The sequence below is a fragment of the Vanellus vanellus genome (assembly GCF_965231255.1).
Source record: "Vanellus vanellus genome assembly, chromosome: 3".
NCBI lineage: Eukaryota > Metazoa > Chordata > Aves > Charadriiformes > Charadriidae > Vanellus > Vanellus vanellus.
In genome coordinates this window covers 36,745,537-36,761,452 of record NC_138907.1, presented here as the reverse complement: position 1 = coordinate 36,761,452, position 15,916 = coordinate 36,745,537, and the positions used below count along the sequence as shown (strand labels likewise).

Genomic DNA, 15,916 nt, shown 5'->3' with positions numbered 1-15,916 from the left:
TTACACACGCCTCTCCTGGTAACGATACTCACTCTAGAGCGGTTCAGGCCACTAGGATCTTCCAAGACTGGATCGGCAATTTTGTTGTCTGCACCCACATAGGAGATAAAGGCTTCAGGATCCAAGAGGACTCTGGCATCAGCAAAAGACAGCAATGGGAATTATTGTCTGTACCAGGGAATTTGAGCAGAGCTTTGTGCTGGTAATAAACATCTTAACAAATACACAGCAGGCTAGAGAGACTAGATAGTGCTCCACACTGTACATGGAAATATGATAAAAAGCACCAGAACTGTGTGCACTCTCCAAACATCTACAGTTCTCTTGGGCCACAGGGACCTAAGACCTTTCAATCTCTTATGAAGATAGCCCTGCTGTGAAAACTCGTGCCCACCCAGCTGCCCAGGGCTGCAGGACACCTCAGCTTTAGTAGAGAGCTCAGCTTCCTAGCTTCTCCTGGAGATGAGCAAAAACATCTTTTATTTCTCATTTTCTGCAAATGCTTTGGGCATGCTGGGAAGTGTTCCTCTATCATCTTAAACTTCAACTTGTACCTAGCCATTTTTAACAAACAGCATTTAGACTCAGTCAGCAGTTTCTGAACTGCAGGAGACCTATTAGCACAATGACTGCACAGAGCACAGGAAGTCATGAGGCACCCCACCACCCTCATATGGTTTGTGCATCCCCTCACTGGGCACGACATTACCTCCATGACACATCCAGCTCAAAGCTCACAAAAATGTCCCATACCTCTGCATCTCTGGGGAGAGCCATAAGCCAGCAACAGGAGCCATAAGTTCCTCCAGGAAAGCTTTCTGCCGTTCGTAGTCCTTGAACTGGTTGCTAATGAGGACGAGGGCCTCCATAAGGGCACACTTCTCCATCTGCGTCAGAAGTAACTCATTGGAGAGCAGCTGCTTCACGTGGTTGTACAACATCTCAAAGTTTGGCTAGAAAACACATCCAAGTGGAAAGGCGTCATGCATTTGGTGTGAAGAAGGGCCACTGGGGGAGGCAGAGGTGGGGTGTACTGTACTACGCAGAACAGCTGGAGGAGCATGTCTAAGTTACCTTTACTCTACATAGTCACCTCCTCCTCAGGCTCAAGTTTCTCTGAATGTTCATTCTAAAAGAACCTCTTTTCTTCCCTAGCCCTCTATCATCATCCTGCATCCAGTTTACTTTAGTGTCCAGAATGACTGAAATAAGCAGAGGAAATCTCTCTCTTCTAGGCAGTCATATCCCTTACAGCAGTGTCACGCCTCAAAATAGTTCTGGTGCATTTATTTGCTCACAGAAAGTACCTCACTCCTTCGGCTTTCAAGTGCCAGACTTATGACTCTTCCACCTCTTTGCTCACAACTAGGTTAATAATAATTCACACGGTTATCACTATCTCCACAGGAATGGTTGACTTTCTTTCCTACCCACTCTAGTCACAACCATGTCTTCCTGTGACTGTATCAGTATTAGCAATCATCCCCTTCAGCAGTCGTCTGAACATATTATAGGGCGGCTCTGGGCCCTTGGCCCTTCCAGTGAGGATGTTTGGGGGGGCACAGGAAAGAGAGCTGTAGTTCAAGGATCAGTAGAGTGGGACAAAGACAAACCCACTAGTTCTTAGCAGCTATTGAAGAATGCAGACTGGAACCCCTAAATTACCTTAACCAGCATCCTCAAAAAATGTTGTTGTTTAAACTAGCAATGTCCTGTGGTGCTCCCATAATCCTAGAGCCACCCCACATAAACACCGCTAAAGAAAGGAGTTCAAAGCTACACATGTTGCATGCAGGCTGTTTAGTTCAGCAAAACCAAACAAAACACTGGCTCCTGGATTTTAAATGTGTTTGGTTTTTCTAGTCTCCACAAGCTAAGCCACACAACAAATATGCTCCTCTTGGTCCTACATTCAAGTAACAGAAGAAAGTCTGGAGATTAGTCATTGCTACCGTCTTCAGCTAGGGAATCAGCTGAGACCACGAGTGACAAAATGGAAACTCAGCAAACATTCCAATAAAATTAATCTAGTACTGCTTGTATTTGCCTCCTCATCCCTTTTGCATTTAACTCATCACCTTTTCATTTAACTCATTGCTTTACAATTCAACTCTTCAGAAAAATTTTTGGGAGCTGGGGGGGAAGAAAGGAGGTGCAGGGAATAAAACACTTTCCCATTTGCGCAGCAGGAGTGTTTCTTGGGAGAAAAACAGAGGCTGTAGCCAAGGAAGCTGAAGATCCCACAAAATGCAGCTGAAATTGAGGCACGACTCTTCACGATGGAGCTGAATTTACATACCAGGACAAGCTGAGGGTAATCCCGACACATCTTTATGATTGAGGAGCATGCATGCCTTCTCACATTCTTCACTGCTCGAGTTCTAGGAGCCTGGACAGACATAACAAACTTCAATGCAACAAAACAAAAGTTCAGACAAATGCAGGGTATCTTCAAGAGACAAATGCATTACATACAGTTTTCTGCACTGTTGAGTACAGATCAAAAAAGCATTCCCACACCTCCCACCCCAAACAATTACACAACAAACAAATTTCCTCTGGAGCAATAGCCAACCCAAGAAACCCATGTTCGAACAAGCTGTGCTCAAGGACAGAGGATGCTATGGATCTTACTCACTATTTCAAGACTCCAAGCCCTCCCTAGGTAGCTGGCAGCTTTACAGCCATCCTTCACAGCCACGTATACCAACCACTGAAGAGTACCCACAGTTAATGAAGGGATTTCACTCTCAGAAGGGCCAACAGAGACTTTCGGACTAAGTGCACTGGCGTTACACCAACACCAGTGGCCTTCTAAGTTTGTGAGCCAAAGCGTATTAGGCTATGTCAACCAAGAACAGATCAGTTGTATCTAGACTTCCCAGCCCGGAAAGGGGTTCCTTCCAGGAGCTCCTTCCAGGAGCAGGACTATACTTGAGAGGCCTACTACAACAGAGTCTTCAGACTCAGCACGGTCTCAAGCAGAATATGATTTGATCCAACTGTTATAGCTTGTTAGTAGAGAATAATTCAGACATACCTTACTTTCTTCTATAACTTCAAAGGTAACTGAAGCAAACAGCTGTGAGAAAAGGGAGGAAAAATCCAAAACCTCATGTCATTTGTTAAGATCTAGCACTCACGTGTGTTTTGAGCTCAAGGTATAGATCATAAGACTTTGGTGCAATTTCATTAAAGTCAGTGAAGAACCCTTGACTAAGTTGACAGATGAATCATCAGCACAGTGAGGCCTTGAAATAAAACATGGTGTTTACTGACCAGAGTGTGCACCTAAGATTTAAGGCTAGGAACTACAAAATTTGTGTTATTTGACATTGTTTCTTCTTTAACAAGACTCAGTCTCAGTTCTTCCCATCGTTAACATGAAGAATAGTCCTTCCCTGCCAGTAATGCCAAGAGGATTAACTCCTGCACTTTACTACAAGGGCCTTGCACCACATAAAGCCTACTTGATTTTAGCATGGTCTGCAAGTACCTACCTTGGAAAGTACTTGCGGTAGGTATTCTGGTCGGTACGTGACAAACGGGAAGAGAGCAGAGACATTGGTGAGCACGCAGGACAGGATAAGAGGGTCCTTTGTTTCAAAATTAAGGACAAGCTGCAGCAGATCTATGCCATCATTCACTGGGATTTCCTACAGAAGCATGAAAGGGAAAGAAGAAAAGAGGCAACACTCAGTACTTCACCCTATAGCACACATCCTCCAACTCCTACAGCCAGGCCACAGAGCTGCTGTTATCACATCAGGCCACTCAGCTGAACACAACTGTCCTCAAAGCTGAAAGAAAAGCAGTAGGAACCTCAGTTTACCTGTGTGCTATGTGCACTTGCTGAGGGCAAAAAGGATGGCAGCACTGCCATGGTTGGTAGCGTGGTCTTGAGATGTCCATCTCAAGTCCCCATACTATTGCTTGCACCTCTGGGAAAGGTAAATTTCCTCTCTCAGTTTCAGTCCCAATTCTCCTCTTCACTCTGTCCAACAGACCCCACACTTAACCAACTGTATCGACCCATGTAATTATTTTACTGTGATCAGATGATGAACTAAGTGCATGAGCCTAATCTAATAAAAAAATCAAGTCAGTCTACATTAGACTGAGAAAAACTGCTGTCGAACAAAAAGCAGAGAGAAATTGCTTCTGATCTCCTACTCCCTGAGCATGAATCTCTCATTTAGTTAAAAAATTAAAAAAAAAAAATCTAATGAGGGGATGATTAAAAAAGAATAAACTTAGAAAATTTCTGCCTAAGCAGTCCTATTTTCTTCTAGCAAGATGCTATGTCAAAGCACGCCACGTGACCAGTCTCCTGTGACTTCTTGTGGCATAGTGTCCAGAACCAAGACATGCCTGAAAGTAAGCCAGTATGAGTTTGGTCCCATCTAAAGATGGGTCACTACTCCTCATGAGAACCGCTCACCAAACAATCTGGGTTTTCACACAGAGGCAACTGGCTACTACAAACTTTTCAAGGACAACACAGCTGAAAAAAGCCACTCTCGTCAACCCAGAACAAGCCAGAAGAGCAGGCAAGATCATCTGGTACACATACGTCTTTATCCAGGGTTCGAAACATCTGGCTGATGACACTCTCGGAGAAGAAGGTCATGGCATCCCACTGCACAAAGGACGGAGAGAAGATGGAGCAGAGACCTTCGCCTGTCTTAGCTGAAAGGAAGAGAACACTGGAGCTCTCACCACACTCCTCTCCGCATGCACACCACCAGGCTGGTAAGCTCCTGCGCTGGAACATCTTAACACTCATGAGTATTTTGATCACACAGCTCTCCCTGCAGATGCCTGGCAGGGATATGCTGGGGGCAACTAAGGTACTCCTGTGTGATTTGCCTCATTCCAGTGAAGGGTCCTGAGACATAAGGCTGACCTTTGAGATACTACAGGGAGCAACACCAACAAGTCACAGAAAGGAAAAGAAAAGGAAGGAGACCACATTCCCAGACTTGGCACTGCAGGCAAGATTGCCCTCACTGTGACTTTGCAGAGCACCAGTGGCCTTCCTTCACAAGAGGGAAAGTAGGTGACTGACAGAGGGATTTGCCAGGCAGGCAGAACTTGTCTGGACAAAACCAGTACGTTATGGAGAAAACAAGGCCCAAATAATTGTAAAACTGTATCAGAGGGACAGATGCATCTGTTTTGCAGAGAGATTTGGGGGAGGGAAAGGGGAAGCCAGGGGTTTTACATTAGCTATTCCATAGGTAGACTGCAGAGTGTTAAATTTGGGGTGGGGGGGTTTTGATTTGATTTTGCTTTTAACTTGTAAAGACCTTAAAAGCCTGAAAACCTAATGTTGAGTCTTGGCTCCTCCTTAAAAAAAAAAAGAAAAAAAAAAAAAAAAAAGGCAAAGAAGTTTCTTCTTGGCTTGAATTAAAAACCAAATCCCACATTCCTATTTTTTTTTCCAGGTAACTCACAGTTCATGGGTCCAGTATCAACAGGAGCTGTGAGCTGGTACTTCAGCCATTCACCAGCCATTTGGAAGCCAGTTCGAGGGTCCAGACGACAAGCCATCCTCATCACCTCTCCTTGCTGGGCTCGGAAAGCTGCAGCGAAAAAAAATAAATCAGACACCATGCAACAAGCTGATGCTACAAATGCTCCCTTCCCCAAAGCTCACCTGCAGCTTTGCACACCTGGGAACATTGTGGACTGTTGCTCTGGCAATAGCTGTGTAGTAAGCTCAGATATACAGTCAGTAAACTAGGTGCAACAGGATGGGCAATTTTTGAAGCTATTTAAATGGACTAAAAAACGATGGATTAACTTAAAAAGAAGTGCAATTAAAATGCAATATGAATTATGAAAATCTATGCTAAACCCAGATTTACTGCAACTAAGCCTCTATTTTTCATTAAAAAAAATTTCTTCAAACTATACGTTTGCTGCTTACAAAGCACTTTGAGATACTGAGATAGAAAATCAGCATTAGTTAACTACTACTTCCTTAAGCTAAATGTACTTTTTCTAGATTATTCCACTTAAGTTCAGATTCTAGGCCGAGAAGCTAATGTGAACTCAAAAAACCCAAAGACTTGTTTTCAATTTCAAAGATACATAAAGCAAAGTACAGAACAGGAATTTCATTTGTTCCCAAAATATTCCAGTACATCACCACACAAAAGAATCAGCTCTGCTGACTACAGATGTAACCTGCATTGTTTAAAAAAGTTGTTATAACAAGTAATTTTATTTTGTGTTTCAAATAAGTTTTATTTTCTTATATATATATGTAATACCTTTAACACTTAACTCCCTAAAACTATTTAAAATTCTCCTTTGTGCATTTACCTACTTTTTGATTTCCACCCAACTAGAGTTATTACAAGAAGTAAAAAACAAACTATCTAATAAGCAATAAAAAAGTGCTTCAATCTTCAACACAAATGTAAAATGCAAGAATTTAAGTAATTTATTAAGTATACCCTCCCAGCCACCAAGTGAGTACCAAACAGTATCAGCCAGTGGGAACCAACATTGGTTTTGGGAAATAAAATACAAAAAGAAAGAAATTTATTAATACCTAGGTTTCCACGTTTGCTGGTTTAAAATCATGATTAATTTTAGCTATTTTAATTGCTGAACTCTAGCTATTGGTACTGAACCAGACGCTTCTTAGCATAGTCAGGACAGATTTTCTTTCTGGAATGACATTTAAAGTCTTTTGTAAGCTGCCGCCTTCTCCTAACCTGAGCAGGGCTCCAGGCCATTTAATTTCCTCCTCTAGGTGACCAAGAGGCCCATTTTCTTTGCCACTAGGTAGCAAATGCTACTAGGCCACCTACCTGCCCAGCAAGTAAAATAATAGCAAAAAGTAAGTAAAATGAAATGCCTGAGCTGCCACAGAAAAATCCTAAATTAATTAAACTCCAAGATCCAGGCTGAAAAAGACACAAAAAGAAGCTGCCAAGCCAACATGGTACACTCCAAGCTCAGCCAGCAGCTGAAAGTAAGAGGAAAGGCACAGACAACAGCTTCCACGTAGGGTGATTGCAACTTACAGTTGAAGAAAGCATTGAAGTCCTCATCACTGTCAAAATCAAAGCGGGAGTATTCACAACTGTGGCTGTCCATTTTAGAGGGAAAGCCCACCTGGAGACAGGACAAGGTCACAAAGGAAGAGAAGTCACTCATCACAGCTAACACCAGCTTCAGGGAGATGAAGACTGAAGGCAAGGATCAGACAGTATACAGTGGCCTGCAGATCACATCACTGGCAGACACAATAAAAATGTAGTTTCTCCTCCATGACCCACAGGCCATGTTCACCTAGGCACCTTCTCACACCTATCTGGCCCCAGTTCCCACATACCTTCACTAGGTTGGTCATAGATGCACGAAGATACTTGGGAATCATAGCCAGCAACAAGGGGTCACGAGACAAAACTTCATGCCGAAAGAGGGCTCCCCATGTGATCTGGGTGGAAGAGCGCAGAAACTGGGCGGGGGGGAGGGGAGGGGGAGAAAAGGGAAAAGGGGAACAGAGAAGGATTTCAGTGCCGGAATCTCCACTAATATTAAGTGATGCTAGCAGAAGGCAATAGCAAATTACACTGACTATTTTGTTGAGGCAAGGCACCTTGCAGGCACAACTCAAACTGCCAGAATGACAAAACTTAAATACTAGTGGCTGATTGCAAAATTCTGCACTTTCTACTCAGCACCTGTGTCAGGCACTGTTCCTAACAGGGTGGTAACGCAGGAGAAACCACTCTGCCTTCCAGGTCTTCAGCTGAAACGGAGAGCCTGGAAAGCGATATTTGGCAGTTGAAGTTCTGTGGTCTTCTACAGGTTAGCTCAGTTCTGCATTCACACATTCTTACATAGACATAAATGAGACTTTCAGCCCTTTACATACCTGGCTAGGATGGGTTGTAAAGGCTAAAAATGAGTCAAGGTATTTTCCAAAGTTGGCTGGCGTTTCCACGTCAGAATCTGAGCCCTATTAGGAAGACAAACAATTTCAGACAAAATACTAACTATATGCCATGCTGGGCTCACAGGTGGCATGTCTCTGGGTAAAGCATGAGCACTACATCCAAGGCCACAGACTGTAAAGGAGCAAAGACAAAAGCACTGAACAACTGTAATTTTTTTCTAAAACCAGTACAGCCTGAGGAGTAGCAAGTTCTGCTGACTAGCCTGGGGGTGCAGGAGAGAGCACCACCCTCATTCAAGAGAAAAGGGAGACTTCTCAGATACTGGAGTACCATTAAAACCGAAGTCATAACTGCTGCTGCTGCCGTGAGTCACAATTTTCCTCCTACTGGGTCAAGCCCATCCAGCAGTACCAAAGTGGTGCAATTCTCAACTGCAGAATTTCACAAGCAAATACACCCAAATGATTTCACTCCCATTCCTCCAAATGTTTCCTGCATTTAACATGTGGACATGTCTTATCAATACCCTTCTGGCAAGTTTGTCAGGAAAGTAAGTTTTACCCGGAGCCACAAATTCAAGGTTCTAGTGGTCCTTACTGATCATAATATGACCTGGTGCCCTCAAGATCCCTGTTCTGGAGCTGTACAGCTCAGTGCTGCCTCTCACGAGCCAATGTGGATGAGAGGACTCAAATCCCCATCTCATTACTTCATTCCAGACTAATAGCTCTCACTGTCTAACAGAAGTGAAGTCACCGAAAGTAATAACACGCCCTTTGTTCACTGTCCATTCTTCTTAGGGATAAGTTCTCAAAGGGCTTTCCCTCCCTGTGAGAATTTACCCTGCTCTATCACTTGCCCAGGCTGGCTGTCTCAGTCTCCCCACAAACAGCATCTCTCAACAAGCCCGCCTTCCTTACTGTAGGAGCACTGTGCTGAATGGATGGAGCAGGAATTCAGCAGTCAGCATGGCATGCAAAGTATCAGTGTGCATCTTCATCTCAACATTGACGCAAAGCATTAGAGGGAGGAACAGCAGGAACAAAACCTGTTCATTCCTTCAGCTTGAGAGAATCTTAGCAGAAGAACAAACAGGAATACTCTTTGAGTTATTTTTAATAGGCAAATTTAAGAGGCTTCCAATGCTAGAGTAATTTCCAGGAGTAGTTTTTCTGTAGCAGTGGACAGCAAGAAACTTGACCAATTTTCAATAAAGCTTCAGCATTTTACAGAGGTTATAGGAGATGACTTTTGATGACAACAGAGGCCTGGAATCAGCCAGGGTCCCTCCATTTTACATTCCTATGACTTGGCAGGATACAGTTCTCTCACTAGCAAGCACAGCCATTTCTGCCTTTTCTAAATGTGTGGAGAGAACCCTGCGGCTACCAAATGTGCAGAGATAACCCTGGTCCTTACCTTCAATTAGGGTTGCCTCACCTCCAGCCCTAAAAACTAGCTTTGCCAGGGTTGCATCTGGTATTAGTAGAGACTTACTAGCAATGCACACAGCTGGCTGCCCAATGCACACAGAACTTGGCAAAGTCTCTTCAAGAAAACATAGTGCTTCTCCACCAGGCCTTCTCCATCTGCTGTCCTGGGAATGAGGGGAGGGGAAAAAACAGGATCACAGTTACTCACGCTGTAGGTAACAGGCACACTGCTATCTACCTTGTAGATAAAAAGACGACCAGAGCAATCTGATTTTATTGCAGTGGGATTTTCTGTGCTATTGCCAAGAAGTACTGCTTTATTGGTTTCTAAAACCCCTGAAATTGCCTCTCTGAAAGAGTCCCTCCTGATCAGCTTCAGGCTAAAACAGAAAGCTGGGGAAACTGTGACATTTATACCACTTTGTCCTTCAATTATGGGATTTGAAAAAACTTGCAGTTTTTCAGGTTTTGCAAAAGAAATGGTGGTTTTGTTCTCTCCTAACCCAGTCCCAGTTTCCTGCAGTTAAGCAGCAATATCTTTTGTAAATGACATCTACAAAACCATTTGTACGCAGTTTTTGTGTGAAATTACAGCAGCAGGATGGTACTCACTGGGCAGCGGAGAGAATGTAGTGCATGGCAACGTCTCCGAACAAGACCATCAGAGGCTTCCGATCCTCCAGCTTACCCTAGGTGTAAAATACGCCAAACGCCTCAATTAGAACATAACTATTTATTCCCATCTGTAAGTGAAATTAGGAGATCCCCAGCTGTCCTTCTACCTGGGGAAGGGCTTACAGTCCACAAATTATTTCAGTAAAAATTTGCCTAAAAAAAATCTAAGGCATTCCTGATCTCAAGAAATTTCCCCAAGCAATCCCACCACAGGAACTTTAAACTGAAAAACTGATCCTGAGACATCTAACTCTTCTTCCCTCCAGACTGGTTAGTTATGTAGAGGTAGCTGATAAATACTCAAGCTTCGACACTAAGCTACTTGTGAATGTGTGGGTCAAATCACTTGTTTAGATCCTGCTGTCATTGCTCTGAGCTGCCAGATGGCACAGCTGGTGACAATATTTCCCACCTCACCGTTGTAGAAAGCGGGGGAAAAAAGTTAATGGGGGATCCCCAACTTCAAAACTGCGAGGAGAGACAAGCACAGAAGTTGGAGAGGGTTCCAACAGTTGCTGTACGTATTGCGCTGGCATGACGTTCACACTAAATATCATTAATATAAGCAGCCAAATTTGAATTTTGTTTCTTAAATAAAAGGGCAAAGATATCGTTGCTCAATCTGAAGAATTATATAGGAGAACAGGAGGAAAACAAAGGGGAGCCAGAGGAGCAGTGGAGGAAGAACTCACTTTCCTGCTGACAGCAATCAGGAGACACTCTGCTGCTCCTATTTGGAGCTCAGGTTCATTTAGGAGCAGACACAACATCTCCAAGAGCTTGCAGTTGTCTGCTGTGATGTGGCTCAGGGCCACCCAATCAATGTAGCCAGCCAAGGTGTTGAGTGCTGCTATCCCCACGCGGCAGTTTGCCTGGGCCTGTGAACAGAGAGGAGGCAAGAGGTCAGAGAGAAACACCAGTTCCCACCACCTAAAGGCATTCACTCTCTTGAAGAACAGTATCAGGAACTGCCCCAAGTGAGGTGGCAGCAGAAGGGTGCAAATCCCCACACTAAGGATGTCAGTTAAGGCCTGGGCATTTCTCCACTTGTGCCTCACTTCTTTCTTCTCCAGGAATTTGTATTATGGATGAACAAACCCATCTGTAAATGAGAACTGCAGGTAATAGGCTCCAAAGCCCAGGAGAAGCCTGGTTCTAAGCAACCTTAGTCTTAAGAAGGACTAATGCACTAACTCCCACACAGCTCCACTCACCTTTGGTTCCTGAGCCAGATCAGTCTTCTGAAAAAGAAAACAAAAGATGGTAAGTGAGCAGCTACAGCACACACTTCCACCCAGCCGCTGCTGGACAGGCTTATTCTTGAGAACGTAGGCAGAAGCAGCTTCACAGAACAGCTCCCTACTGACAGAGGCTGCAACCCAGTCTCCCGTTCAGGACATCGCTGCAGCCATCATAACCACCTCCACAGCCCCCTGGCAGGTAAGACAACAGGACTTTCAATTGCAAGTTAAGCCACAATTTTCTTCTCATCCAAAAGATGACAGTCCAGTCAGCAGGCATCAGGGAGACACAGGGGACAAGAAGGAAAGGAATTTCAGTGCTTCCTGGAAGCTTCCAGGGAATAAACTTTTGACCTTTTAGAGCATCTCACATCCAAAAGCCAGGCTCTGAAAGATGCTGTGGCTTTTATGTGCTGAGATTGATGTCTGAAAAGGGTAAGGGATTGTCCATGGTCAGAAAGGCAGCTGGAGAGAGCTGGGGCAAGAGCTTACAGCCTGACTCCCAGTTTGAAACACCTAACAGCAGCAATGCACTGCTTGCACCATCTTTTTGACTAATACAAATGAGCTCCTCAGACACTCAGGTCTGGTTTGTTTTTCAGATGCAAAGATATGACAAGCATTTCTTTCTGCTGCAAGGTTTTGGTTTAGAAACCCTGTTCACCAATGTATTCACTGCAGTGATTTTAAGTTAATCTGGTCGTGTTCCAAATATTTAACAACTGAGCCACCATACCAGAACTGCACACTTATAAGCACTGCAGATTATGGTCTTGGGGAACTGTCCATCATCTCCCCCAGTCTCAGCGTGCAGACAGGTAACTGAACACCCAACCCTCAGAATTTACCCTGCGCACAAACATCCCAAAGTTCTGCTAACCTGTGGAGTGGTGAGGGCTTCTTGTTCCTGGGGTGCTCCAACCTTGCCAATCAGAAAGATTCCACCGTTAGCAGAAGCAGCCACACTTCAGAGCCTCAAGCATTGCAATTCAAACCTTACCTGGAAATGCATTTCAACCAGACTACAAAATGCACCGGGGTCTCCCACCCACCACCATTAACTGCACAGAGAACTGTCTACTCTACAGGTGGCTTTGTTCAGCCTGTCAGTGCATCAGGAAAATGAACAGAACTTAGGCAGGAGAGGGTTTTTCATTGCCCCCCAGTTTCACATTTAGTGTAACTCCGTATTTTAATTCACAGAAAAAAAAAAGAACAAGAGATACACCTAAGCAACTTATTTCTAGATTGGTTTCTCTATTGTGCTTCACTCTCAAATCCACTTCCTTCTCACAGGAACAGACTGGGGTAGAGACTTGCCTTCACCGTCCACCTTGACCAACCTGCACATCTCTGACTCTAGGTAAGAATTCAGGAAAGAAGCCTCTTTACACAAAAAGGAAGAGCATTCCTCACCACAACTTGACAAAAAAGGGCTTCCTGATCCGAGCTTTTGGAGAAAAGGACCAGAGAGGCCCAGATGCGATGCTGACACATCAAAACCTCATGCATTTTGGGGTACCACCACAAAGACATCACTACAGCATAAAAGAGCACATATGAGCCCAGGATGGCATCTCTTTCCCACTGTGTTACATAAACTACCCCAAATCTACCCATTTCTGCCACAACCACATCTTCGTTTTGCTAAGCCATACACTCCTAGTGTCAGCGCAGCATTCCAACTGTACAAATGAGGCATACAACCACTCATGCCATTTACACTAGTAAATCCAAACTATCAACACTAACCCTGTCAACCTCATGTGTTCAGTCTCCCTGATCAGCACTGGCTTCCCAGGCCACAGCAGATCCCTACCTCACAGCAACAGCAACAGATTTCAGTTTCTGCACTTGCTTCCCCAACAACTTGCAAGTTGCACCCCAATTCCTAAACACCTCCAGCACTGACCGAACCCAAGGAATGGAGACTCTTACCATGCGTCTGTACTTGTTGACATTCTGCTGCAGGGTAGTTAGTAGGAAACTGAAGATCTTCTCCATGTTCTGGGTGAGGGTTTGCTGGATATCTCGTCGCCGCTGGGTAGGCAGAGTTTGAAAAGTCACCACATCCTCTGCCAAACGTAGGAGGATGAACATCACCAGTTCTGTTTGAGTTTCCTGGTGTCCCAAATGAAATACACTCCATCAGCACAGTTAAAATATTAAAATTCCTAGAATCCACCTCAGAGATGTAGAAAGACAGTGAGCACGCATAAAGATACAAGTCACATGTCAGGGAAACAAGACAGGAGGATGGCCCTCTTTCTGTTGAAACCATCTCCTAAAATAACTGAAACTAGCAGAGATTTTTAAATGCATCATCATCCTGTCTCACTTGACCATCTGAGGCTTTCCTCAGGATGATGGAAGACTGAAATGCATACCATGAGCAAGTAAAAGAGAACAGACAGGTGTGTTTCATACCCCTTGCTTGGAGAGGGTATCCAGCTCCTTTAGCATGTCAGGCCAGTGCTGAGGCCATTCGCGCTTAATCATCTCCACCACAATGCGAGACAGAACATCCTTAATGTGACTTTCCTCCTCCAAAATACTTTGAGTTCCCTGTGACAGAAGAGGAGCAGAGTTATACAGAACAGCAAACAGCAGACATTTATAATTCTGACCTGGGAAGCACAGCAATTGCAAATATTCTAAACTACACAAAATATTAACAACAAAACACAACACTGGGCAGCTCTTCTTCCCAGCTACCTTGGACGACACCTCTACCTTCCCAAGCACCTATAGCTGGTGAACTATGGGAAACAAAAGGAATTTCCTCAAAAGGTCACTTGGTCATGAGACCAATCACGATAGAGAAAACACGACTAAGATACTTCAGTATTCTTGCAAAGGGTAAGAACATCCATATTTACTGAATTTCCTTCTAAAATATAAAGCACCTTAAATATCTCATCCAAGCCTCGCAACTTCCTGCCATGTGAGGTGACTCAGTTAGTGACCTAACTACAAGACAGAGAAAATCACTGGAACAACCACAGACGCACAGCAAGAAAGTAACGAAATGCAGAATTGAATTCACATCCTCAGTGCTAATTAACGGGAGGCTTTTTTCCTTTTGCTCCCACTTTTCTCAAGTGATAGAATCATGTTTCAGAGAACAGTCTGGGGTAGAAGGTACTTACACTGGATATAAGCCCCATGACATTGTTCTTTAGATAAACTTTTTCTAGGCGAGGCATATTGTTCCAGCGGAACCTGTTCAAAAGAGTTTAAAAAAAGAAAATGAGAGAAACAAAAAGGACAACAAGTCAAAATATTTATAAAGATCTCTATTTGATTGTCCATGAACTATCACTTTGTTACCCAAACTAGAGACACTACAGCTCACTGGCCCTGCCAGTGCCCAAGCCCTTAATGAAAGGGCTGAGTTAAAACTGCTGCTGGCAAATGGGCGTGCACCACTGAGGTCAACAGACATGAGAAGCAGCAGCAAAAACACAAAGCACCAGGTCTGTAGAGGCGGCAGAGAGGAATCTCAGAACTGAACTAATACAAAGCCTCTTTGTTAGCATGAGACTAATGACAGACATCGCTGTAAAGACATACTGATAACCCTGTGTGCTTATTTACATCTTGCGATGTCAATGTGTCTTAGAGCTTGGTGAATTAACCTTCCCAACCTGCCTGAAAGCCATTTTTGTCTCTCCTTCTTTTATGGAGGATGAAAGAAACAGAGCAGGGAAGCAACTGTCCTTTGCTGCAGAAGAGACTCTCTGCATCCTGAAAGTGCCTCCCTGAAGCGGGAGGCGCTGGGACAGGAGCAGAGCCCCCACTCCAGCGTCTGGGTGGCATTGGCCGTCACCCTTCCCCGGCGCAGGGGCGGCAGAGAGGGCTGGCTTACTTGACCACATGCTCCAGGATCTGCAGGCCGAAGTGCCGGACGATGGCCGTCTGCGTCTTCTCCGCCAGCTTCAGCCCGCAGGGCACGCAGATGGGACACTTCTCCTTGAACTCCTCGCAGAACTGGGAAAGGGCCAGGGACACGCACAGGCAGTTACAACACAGGCGCGGGCACCGGGCGGCCACTAACGGGGAAGGGGGGGGGGGAGGCAGCCCCAACCCCTGAGGGAGCAGGCCGGGGAGGGGAGGGGGGATATCCGCCTGACCCCCTCAGCGCCGCGCAGGCGCCGCCCCCCGCCGCCTTCCCCCGCCCGCTGACGACTCACAGCGCCTCGGGGGCTACCCGGGACCGGCTCGCCCCCCCCCGCCTCGCCCGCTGGGCCCCAGCAGGACGCGGGGCCGTGCGGACGGGGCACCCGCGTGGCCGGAGCCCGGCGCCTCGCCTCCTCTCCTCTCCTCTCCCCGGCCCGGCCAGGTACCTTGAGCGCCTCCAGGCGGTAGCGCTGCGTGGAGGCCGGGTCCATGATCACCGTCACCGCCTTCACCAGCTGCTCGCAGAGGCTGCTCACCTGCTCGGCGGACATGGCGGCGGCGGCGGCGGCGGGCCCGCGCCACCGGCCACCGACAGGCGAAAGGAGGGGGTGGGGGGGGCAGCCGCCACGCGGCGCACGCGCGGCACCACAGCGGTTCTGCGCATGTGCGGTGGTAGCGGGGGGGGGGGGGGGGGGGGAAGGAGCTGGCGGGGAAAGCGCATGCGCCACGCACCGTCGCGGCGTGCACC

At 45.8% G+C, this 15,916-nt stretch overlaps 1 protein-coding gene across 1 annotated transcript in view; it reads right to left on the bottom strand.

The window, feature by feature from the left end:
• XPO5 (exportin 5) overlaps positions 1–15,719 on the bottom strand; it is a gene marked incomplete at its 5' end in the record, with an annotated part of 30,404 nt that extends 14,685 nt beyond the window's left edge. Inside the window, 19 exons of the mRNA XM_082480693.1 lie at positions 33–132; positions 754–953; positions 2,300–2,389; positions 3,041–3,082; positions 3,501–3,656; positions 4,574–4,689; positions 5,457–5,585; positions 7,041–7,131; positions 7,352–7,477; positions 7,898–7,981; positions 9,417–9,516; positions 9,965–10,041; positions 10,720–10,905; positions 11,242–11,268; positions 13,207–13,389; positions 13,696–13,833; positions 14,418–14,490; positions 15,137–15,258; positions 15,615–15,719. Of these exons, the coding sequence (XP_082336819.1) occupies positions 33–132; positions 754–953; positions 2,300–2,389; positions 3,041–3,082; positions 3,501–3,656; positions 4,574–4,689; positions 5,457–5,585; positions 7,041–7,131; positions 7,352–7,477; positions 7,898–7,981; positions 9,417–9,516; positions 9,965–10,041; positions 10,720–10,905; positions 11,242–11,268; positions 13,207–13,389; positions 13,696–13,833; positions 14,418–14,490; positions 15,137–15,258; positions 15,615–15,719 (2,145 nt within the window). The remainder of the gene's footprint in view (positions 1–32; positions 133–753; positions 954–2,299; positions 2,390–3,040; positions 3,083–3,500; positions 3,657–4,573; positions 4,690–5,456; positions 5,586–7,040; positions 7,132–7,351; positions 7,478–7,897; positions 7,982–9,416; positions 9,517–9,964; positions 10,042–10,719; positions 10,906–11,241; positions 11,269–13,206; positions 13,390–13,695; positions 13,834–14,417; positions 14,491–15,136; positions 15,259–15,614) is intronic.
• Between the last annotated feature and the right edge of the window lie 197 nt (positions 15,720–15,916).